The 10,236-nt window shown below is 40.2% G+C and overlaps 1 protein-coding gene across 1 annotated transcript; it reads left to right on the top strand.

Annotated features, from left to right (window-relative positions):
• Window positions 1-1,499: 1,499 nt before the first annotated feature.
• LOC104546958 (testis-expressed sequence 11 protein-like) lies at window positions 1,500-9,721 on the top strand (the record flags this gene model as incomplete). The annotated part of the gene is made up of 7 exons (XM_010192481.1): window positions 1,500-1,616; window positions 2,495-2,567; window positions 4,053-4,202; window positions 5,203-5,311; window positions 6,263-6,383; window positions 8,008-8,172; window positions 9,647-9,721. Coding segments are annotated over 7 exons (810 nt in total), but the record flags the coding sequence as incomplete, so codon positions are not given.
• Window positions 9,722-10,236: the final 515 nt, after the last annotated feature.

The following is a 10,236-nucleotide window of genomic DNA, read 5'->3' as shown; positions in this document are numbered from 1 at the left end:
AATTCTAAGATGAACAGTGTTTTGGTAAAGGAGTCAGTGCATTTGCTGTCTATATATAAAAATGTAAGTGTTAGGGTATCAGGTTGATGCAATTTTTTGGATTCTTGCTTTTGCCAGGGCATACAGGAGAGTAAATAGTTGAAATCAGTAACAGAAGACATCTGCCTTGATGAGATTTGCACACGTCCTCCCTATGCCATGCTCCAATTAGGAGCATCAAAGGAGGGAGAGAAGCAGCAGAGATCAAAATGGAATCTGTGGTGCAGATCTTTCCAGTGCAGCGTTCTCACTCATAGAATAAACAACTGAGAGACTACAAAAACATGTCCTAGGAAACAAATTGACATGAAAGAATCCACAAAATCACTGTAGAATCTAGATGTTTAATTGGGTCAGATTCTCATACATAAATCATTTGATTGTCTTTAGATAGCTCATCCATTTACTAATCAGAATTTTGTGTATAATTGCCATGTGTAATTTACCCTGCTGGGGTAAAACAGAGAATGTTTCAAAATGTTGTGAGATTTTTTCCCTTTTAAATAAAAAATCTATCTTGGGAATATTCAACACTTTTATTCAGATACTAGTTTTGTTTACTAACATAGGAAAATGCTTCTTCCAATTCAAGCGTTTGTGGGCAGGGTATGTGGTAGCATGGCTACTTGGCTGTGATGAAATTATTAAGACAAAATCTGGAAGCATGAACAAGCTATTTTAACAAATCACTGATAATATCACTGGTATTTCTTGCTGTTGTTAACATTTTGATTAAGAAATTGAATTGTCAAATGTGAACTGCCAACAGCCAATCTCACTGCAGATTAGATGAGCATATCTGTAACGCTGAAGATTTTTATTCTAGTCTCAATTTTTTAATGTCTTTGTTAGCTTGGAACTTAGCTGTACAGTCCAGAGGCTGCCCTGAAAAGATGAGGGATTTTTTTCTACTGTCTTTCAAGGTATGTACACTTGTGGAATAGTATCTCTCATTGAGGAGCATTGCCATCTGCCTTGCTCTGTTAGAAGCTACATCCATGTATTAGGTATCTCCTTGGAGACATACTTATGTGCTCTGAAGATGGAGCAATTTTGTCAGAAGGAGATTGACTTGTAATACAACATGTAAGCATTATCATCATGCTTTACTGTTGCTTTAAAATGTCACAAGAAACTTAGACTTCAACGAGAACTTTCTAAAATAAATGGGTTCTGATATTTGCAAACTGGACCATTAGTACAGACATGTTAAGTACTCAAGTCCTAATCTCCATACAGAACTTCTACCAGCACTGACAGTTCTGTATGTTTGTAGAGAGGGGATTCCAACACAGCTTTACACATTGTATACAAATAATCTTGTGTAACTGAACAAGTAAAAATGCAATAAGTACTATTGATGACTGATTACTGAAAGTGTCATAGTGGAGACTCAGCAATCATCTCTTCATGAGCAAATTGCAGAATTCTCATGATCTTTTCCTATTTTTTGGTGTCAGTTGTCCCAGTTTTGTCCTTCTGACAAAGCTGTTCTAATTGCTCAGAAGACATGTCTGCTAATGGCAGCTGCAGTTGATCTGGAATTGGGGAGAAAACAAGTAACACCTTCTGAACAGGTAGGGCATTGCTGTTAACCGATACTGTATGTATCAGTGTAGTGTTTGGTTTATTTTCTTTTGATTTTGAAATCTTAGTTGTTTCACTCAGAACAGGATATTGAGAACGTAAGCGTGGGAACCTTTCACAGTTAATTAGAATCAGTGCACCCAATGCTATCCAGACTACTGTAAATGTTGGGTTTCTGTAAATCAGTTCTGTTGACTTCAGTGGATTTGAACAGATTTATATCAGCAAAGGGTGATGGCAGTACCTTCTCTTAAAGGAATTTCAGTCTACCTTATATATTAGGTAAGGAGTCTGCTGCTAAACATGGGTTGGTCAGGGAGATAACTACTGCATCTTTAGGATTATGCCATTGCTGACAGTAGTTACCAATATGGTGGTGATAAAGCTTACTATTTATTTATTTATTTAAAATGCATACATCCTTTTTGGGGGGTGTTGTACTTACTGTAGTAAGAAGATTAAGGAAAATGGACTGGTCATGAAGGAAGTACGGAAGTCTGCTGTACAGTGATAGTTGTAGAAGCTTGCTTTTGTGGAGAGCAACGCACAGCAATTTATGTTGTGGGATTTAGTGGTCTGTCAGCTTCATAGTTCTGTTTTATGCTTGGGAGCTAAAATAAATGATGCTTTATAGCAACCCATATGGTTCTTTATGGACCAATGGAGCACTCGGTGTGAAGAGGCTTTGTCTGAGATGTGGAGGTCTTTGAAAAAGAGAGGAAAGGACAACAAAAGCCAGTAGCTGGTGTAGATGATGTACTAATTAGGCTGATTGTTAATTTATTTTATAGTTAGGTAAAAGATCCTGTTAGTTGTGACATGTATATTCCTTTTGCTTTTAAATGACGTCTTAAATTTTTAAAAATAGATGGAGCTTTTGACTCAGGCTCTTCGACATATCCAGGCATGCAAGGAGATATGGAAAGTTCTGAAATTAACAGGTAGGGTACAAAGTGTGTCTGTTCAGCACCTGTAACTCCCAAGACTGTATTCATGAAAAATACAAGGCATGTGGAATTGTTGTCGCAGCTGAAGAGTGTTGAAGCAGATCTATGGCAATATGAGAAGAGAATTGGCAAAGCCAGCTGCTGTTTGTTGTATGTCACTGCAGACTTTTTATTGTGTAAGTGCTGTGAAGTATAGAACAATCTCTCAGAGTGAAGTTGGGTTGACTTGTTTTAAATGTTAAGAAACTCCAAGCTTTTTGCTCTAGCGTGGAGTTGCTCCTGCACTGTTTTAATGGTTTCACTAGCCTCTTCCCATATAAGGCATTTCAGAACACAGGAAGTCCTGCTACCATGCTTTGAGCCCAACCTCTGTTCCCTGCCTGTTCCATGTCAGTTCAGATCAGATATTACTGGAGACTGGCGTGCTTTCAGCTGACAGCTGAGATGCTGAGTGCCTGTTAGCCTAGAGGATGCATGCTTCACTTTTTAGTAGTTGTTGGTAGAAAAATTCCATTATGTGTTCTTTGCCTGGCCCGTGGTCCCGTTCCTTTTCAGTTACAGGTTTGGGACACTGTGGAGTTTCTGTTGTAAGATGCATTAGTATTTAATTTTTGTCAAGAAATTTACTTGCTAGGGTTATTTTTTCCCTTAAAATTTCAGAATGAAAGGTTCATTATATGGTCTGAATTTGGGATTCTCTTTGCCCTTTTGCACTGAAGGCAAGATAATTCAGGAAGACTTCTTCCCTTTTATTTTTTCCATCCTTAAAATCCCAAGGGGTTGATTATCTCAGGACAGGGACATATTGGAGTTTCTCCTGCAGAGGTTTGTGGCATGGTGCTTCCTTTACTTCTTCAGTAGACCTAGGCCAATGTCTGGACAAGTCTGTTGCTGTGGAGGAAGCTGAGAATGTCTTTTAAAATGTCTGTAAAAACAAAGGTCTTTGTGACAGTTCAGTAAAGAACTGTTTGGCGTTTGTATCAGGTTTACACCTTCCTAGCAGTTCTACTGTTCTCCTACCCCTCTTCTGTGTTTTAAGGATTTCCAGAGGGCTTTTCTACCAGAAAGGGGAAAAATCCTATAGAAAAATTTGAAGGTCGTGGCACTTAAAAGTATGAAAGACTTCTGAGTTGGTGGCCTTCTGTTATCTCTTTTAACCTGTCTATGAAAATGCCTTCCCTAGTAGCTATTACCTTGCCTAGGAGGGTTGCATGAATTCAGCCAATTACTGATGGTCCAGAATTTTTTAATTAATTCATTAATTGATTGATTTGGGGGGGAGGTGGGGGGAAGGCATGGTGGTTGGTAGGGTTTATGGTTTGGACATCTGTGGTTTCTGTCTGAGACAGCTTCAGAGTTCCACTTGCTCTGCCTTAATGGTTTTTCTGCTTGTTGGAAGCAAAATGTGTACCTTATGGTACACCATGTGGCTTTAAGGAAATGAATCATTATGTACAGGCAATTCTTTCTCTTCTGTAGGAGATTTTGCTAAAGACCCAACAGACACATTGCTGCTGCTTTATGAATTTGAAGCAAGATCTAAACTGAATGATCCAACACTCCACAGCCTGATGGAGTCAGTATGGGAGCAACCACAAATAGAGGTCAAGACGCTAGAAATCCTTGCATGTAAGGACTGCATTTGTACTTTTGTAATTCTTCAGGTCATGAAAACCAGCTTTTGTTGCTCTTTCCTGTGACCAGGATTATCGTGTATTGTGCAGCATGAGAAAATGAGTCTAACCATATATATTTTGTCCTGAAGCAAAGATGCTTAGATTCTCAGCAACATTAGGAGATCTGTATTTTGTAATACTGTATTACATGGATGATGAACCAGAAATTTGCAACATCCTTCCATTTCTAGACCTGGGGACATCTGTATAGGTTGTGAGTCTGGAGAAGATTATTCAGATAAATGTTTACAAGCTCCAAACTGACAAAGGCCAGACCGTGACCCTAGCTGATTCGTGCCCCAGTACAGAAGTTTTTGGATTTGCACTTTGGATAGATAGGCATTTTCAACTTGGTTAGTGTAGTTCCTTTGTAAATAGCACTTTTAGGCTATACCACACTTTAATCACAAACTTCTAGTCACACTTCCTTGAGAATCTAGAGTAGGATCCAGGGAAGGTGAGTAAAATTTAGAACTACCAAGGCAAATCTTCAGAGGGGATTCTGTAGGATTTAATAAACAGTTATCTCCCTTGTCAAGAGAGAGTACACGCCTGGGCTTGGAAACACCATACTGACATCCCACTCCTGCCTATTTTTTCCATCTAGATTTTCATGTTCAAGGAGATAAACAAACCAATACTTTAGACTGCCTCCTCACCCCTGCCCCTCAGTATTTCTGGGTTACTGCACCAGCAGTAAACAGCAGTGACAGTACTTGTAAATCATGAAGTCTACCGTGTTTCTGCCTTGTAGTCCTCATGGATGATGTACACAGTAAGAAAGCAGTAGAGAAGCACTAGCTTGTGACCAGCCCAGGCATTAAACAAATCTCTTTTCAGTTGTTTATCGCAAGGGATCTGGCAACATGCTGTAGTTTATTTTAGTGACCAATGAGATTAAAGTCTGGCTCCAGTAATTTTCTTCTTCTTCTCTGTTTTCTTTTGCTTTTAAGCATTAGCAATGGAATCTCCAGCTCGGTATCCTGTGCTGTGTAAGAAAGCTCTCAAGAGCGCACTAAACCTTCACAGAAAGCAGACTGTCATCGATGCTGTGAAATTTAGGTTAGTGTTATCACACAGCTTTGCTGGAAATGCTGACGGGACAAAGCCTGCAATTTTTTAAAAAGTGGATTTTAGCTTATGTGTGAGGTTCTACTTCCCGCTGGCCAACCAAAGTACCTCTCAAGTATGACTGTCTAATAGATGTGTTAACTGCCATTTGTTTACTTTGCATATTTTCTGAAACAGTCCTATTTCCAATAAATGAATCTATTGATGAAGGCACATTAAAATTGGATCCAGAAGAGGTCTCTGGCTGTTTCTTGCGAGGAAGGTGTTAATTTTAAGTGTTAACCTGCAGTAGTGAATTAGATATTTCAAAGATAATGAAGTGACGAGAAATTAAGGGCTCAGAAGAAAGCCACGAGTTGTAAGTTAGTGATATGATGCCATAGTACCTACGTGATTTATTTTGCTTGCTAACTGGCTCTGTAACAGCTGTACCTCGTGAAATCTGAAGAACAACTTGATGTGTGTCCTTCTCGCTCATTTGTAACCCATAAAGGATTTATTTCCTCCTTTCCAAGTCCCTTGCAATAACCACTGGGCAAAGGCAACTGTTGGTATTGCCTTTCTCACTTCACACTGAGAAAGACAGACCTGTTTTCAAAACCCATGTATTTATTACTGATTTTCTAACTTAGTTCTTGTTCCCTGCTGTCATGTTTAGCACCCTAGAAAATACTCTGTTTTTCATTCTATGTTACTTTAGAGACCAGCAATGAAAATATTTAAGTACCTGCTGCTCTTGGCTCTTTTTTGCATAGTTTGTATGATTGAGATCTGATACTAGGAAAACTTATCTTTCTGCTATAGGAATGTGAGTGCAGTAAGCACCAAGGTGGACACGTCTGACAGTCACAGAGACACGTTAGTGTGCTGCTGATACTAAAAAGTAGCTGTTTGTGCACATGCTATTTAATGTTTCCTCTTTTGCTCTGTTTCAATTCTCAGCAAATGCTTGCATAGTTTGATTAATCTTTTGTTGCCGACTGGATTAACAGACTTGGATGCCTGTGTGCTGCAGGAGGTGTGGTACTACTTCGAAGATGCTCTGAGCGTAGTCAGCAGCACAGTAAGTTGAACAGGAGATCAAGAGGCCTGGAGATAATCTTGAGCACATTTTTTAAAACTTCTCATCAGACTGAGAATAATTAGTAGACTGAACATGATATGGTGTTGTATGTGGAGCAGCTAAGACGACTTCAGTAAAAGATACAGTGAAATTACCTCAAAAGAAATGCCCCTTGGATATTCATGATTGAATTATAAATTTCCCTGGATTTGTGAGGGCTTTTTTAGAGATATTTAAGACCAAATTTTCAGTGCCTATTTTAGAAACGTCTTGGACAAGAACATCCATCTTTCCTTCTCTTGGTTTCTAGATTCTTACACTGAATATATATATATTTTACATGCAGATTACTTTTCCAGATCGGTTTGGATACCAATCTTGCTTTTTTCTCTGTTTTGTTAAATGTACTTAGGAACTTACTCTGTTACAATTTTTTCCAAATGACCTGAAACCTGATCTGTCAGTACTTCTGGCACCGTGTGCCTTGTTTCTGTAAGGACAGGTCTATGGAGAGTAAAATCTTTCCTTCAGTAAGCATTTCTGCTGCTCTTCTTGGTCCTGAAGAGTAATGCCATTCAGTGAAGGCAGTTGTACTGAGGAAGTTGGACATTTCTACTTACAGTTTCATAGGTAAAAACCAGGTAAAGAATATTCCTGTTCAGGACTAATGACACCAATCCTGTGTTTCATAGCTTCATTCCACTGCATGGGCGTTTGTTTAGTCAGGGCTGAACGTCCCTTCTTTTATAAAAGTGACATAAAGATACGCTGCTCCTGACTTCCCAAAAAAAGAATGTGTCCACATTTGTGCCTGCTTTTCATCAAAGTGGTCATCTATAACTGATCATGTTCTTGTTGAGGATTGTGAATGAGATGTGAATGTGGACTGATACTCATATCAGCAAAATTTCACAGCAGAAGGCCATCTTTTGCAGTCTTGCTCATGGCAGCCGGTACTAATGGCACCATGCTAAAAGGTCACTGGGGAAGCACGTTAGCAGGTAGAAAGCTGGTACACCACTCCTGATTTATATCTCCTGTTATGAAATGGATTAAATGGATGCTGCAGTTCAGATATTTACTCTGGCCCCTCTTACTTAAGATGAGAAGAATCTATGGAAGAGGGAAAATAAGTCCTTCCAGCCTCTCCTTAAGGATTTGCATGATGGATAAAGAATTGTGTGGCCTTCCCTTCCCCAACTGAGTCAGTTCCCCACCAGGTTCAAAGTATTGTTGGGTGCTCTGGCTTCTGTTCTGCAGTTGTAAGGGCAGCTTTCACTCTGGCAAGCCATTGCCACAGCACATAGAGAAATGGAAAGCATACTTTCAGTCTAGCATCGTTCCCAGTCCCACAGGACTGTATTTTCTGACCTACCAATAGGTAATTGCAACATGATTTACCCATGTTGGAAATAAGCTGTTGGACAGTAGTGCCGATGAACTGTGAAGTACAGGATGTCTCTGAAAGAACTGCCTTTTGTTTAGAAGAAAAAAAACCCCAAACAAACAAAACCCCAACTGTTTTCCTACTCTAAAACTAAACTCTAATGCACCCTTGACTTGTCAGGTTTAAAGTGAAGAGTCTGTTTTCTGATGAGCTGCTGCTTCTTGTTTGCTACTCCAGGATGCTTACCCAGAGATGGAGATCCTTTGGTTGATGACAAGAGCCTGGAATACAGGAATATTTCAGTACACCGTTAGTAAATATAAGGAAGCTGAGCGGTGGTGTGGATTAGGAATGCGTTTCCTCAATCACTTAGGATCTCTGAAGAAAAGCTATGAAGGCCATGTAAGTATAAGGAGATAGATTTGAGGATGTGGGATTGGATCTCTGGCCTTGATGTGAGATATGGATATGGGTGAAGAAACCCAGTTAAAAACCCTAGTTTGGTTAAAGGACTATGACCTTTAAAGGAGAAGCATGGTACCTAAGTGTTCTGGGGGAGCTTGGTGCTAAAAGATTTTGTCAAAGTGAGGCCAGAAAAGTTTTGATAGAGAGTGGAAAGAGTAATGTGTCCTTTTACTGGTAGGATCATGTAGATGGCTGACTAGAAATAAACTTCTGTCTGTGGCCAAGGGAGAACCCTTGCCCCTTTCCTGCTTTCACTGAAGTCAAGGTTCAGAGAAGAGCCACAAGGATGGGGAGGGCTCTGGAGAACAAGCCTTATGAGGAGCGGCTGAGGGAACAGGGCTTGTTTAGCCTGGAGAAGAGAAGGCTGAGGGGAGACCTCATCACCACCTACAACTGCCTCAAGGGAGGTTGTGGAGAGGTGGGTGCTGGTCTCTTCTCCCAGGTGATGGGGGATAGAACAAGGGGAAACGGCACCAAGCTGTGCCAAGGGAGGTTCAGGTTAGAGATAAGGAGGAAGTTCTTTACTGAGAGGGTCGTCAGAAGCTGGAACAGGCTGCCCAGGGAGGTGGTGGAGTCACCATCCCTGGATGTGTTTAAAGAGCGGGTAGATGAGGTACTTAAGGATATGGTTTAGGGGGTAGACAGGAGCGGTTGGACGTGATGATCTCAGAGGGCTTTTCCAACCGAGCGATTCTGTGATTCTGTGAAGGTGCTGTACCATTTTACTTAAATCAGCTGCTGTATGAATACTTTGAAGCTTGTTTTCCAGTATAATCGAATGTCTTATAAATAGGGTTTAAGCTGATGTGAGTAAAATCATTGAAGCTCATCTTTTCAGGTGTAGCTTTGCCACTTCCTGTGAGAGAGAAATTTCAGGGCAATGACGCTTTTTCTTACTCTGTCACAAGTAAGCACCTCTGCAGGTTTTGGCGGGTGCTCCTACCTTGATCGCAGCGCGGCGCAGCCTTGCTGGTGTGTGCAGTTGTCGTTCATTCTCCTATGCACGAGCTGGGCAATCAAGAGCTGGTTGCAACTTCTATACCATTTCAAGTTACATCAGTGAAGACAATAAGAATTGAGATCACTCCCTTCCAACCTCAACCATTCTGTGATTTTGTGAATTGGTTTATTCACTGATGTGAGACTCAGCTTTGAACTCCGCTTTATGTCAGTATAAATAAAACCACCTTTGTTAGGTTACACTGATTCAACTTCTTTTTAAAACCACCGTGCCAAAATCTTTACATCGCTCTGAAATTTTAGGTTTAGAAGCTGGTGGTAGTCTCCCACCTATTCCCTTGCTTCTGCTCCCTGTCACTTTGTGGTATGATCTAATTGAATGGTACAAGAGTGATTGAATTATACAGCTTTATCCATCCTTGTTGACAACTGTGGTCCTTGTGTTCTCCAGATGATTGGTGTTTATAGTGAGGTGCTGGACAAATTGGACAGAGTAAAAGACTTTCTTCCAAATGAAGAAGAATAGTGATGCCCACAACTGAAGATAAAGGAGGACAGCAGTCTCCCTTGGAAATGCTCTGCTGAATGAAAGAGGCCGTTACCTCTGCGAAGGCATGGGGTCATGGGAGCAGTGGAAAAGAAACCAGGATCTCCTTTGTGTTGGCAATTAAGTTAATGTACTTTTTAGGAAGTGTTTATTGAATAAATGTAATTGTTTTCCTCTAGGGAATAATTTTCATTCTCTGAAGCTATAAATTCTATATAAATTTCTGGAGTTAGAAGTAAAAACTTTCTCATTAGATGTGTCTGCTGTTGTGTAACAAGTTGGTTTAGATACCTGATTTTAGTACTAAGTGGCGATGAGAACAGAAGTATTCCAAGACCAGGCACCTCCTCTGGCTGCTTTGCTGCATAAATATTTATCAGATTGTTTAGTTTTCAGTCCATTTCAGCGTGGACAAGAATTCAGAGCTGTTTGCCAGTTTCACGATTTAGTTAGGATAAAGAAGAGCAGGTACTATGTAGCTCACAGAAAGTGCT

Source organism: Mesitornis unicolor, unplaced genomic scaffold (assembly GCF_000695765.1).
Source record: "Mesitornis unicolor isolate BGI_N332 unplaced genomic scaffold, ASM69576v1 scaffold28079, whole genome shotgun sequence".
Lineage (NCBI taxonomy): Eukaryota > Metazoa > Chordata > Aves > Mesitornithiformes > Mesitornithidae > Mesitornis > Mesitornis unicolor.
Note: the sequence above shows the minus strand (reverse complement) of the source record. Positions and strands in the feature narration are given on the sequence as shown.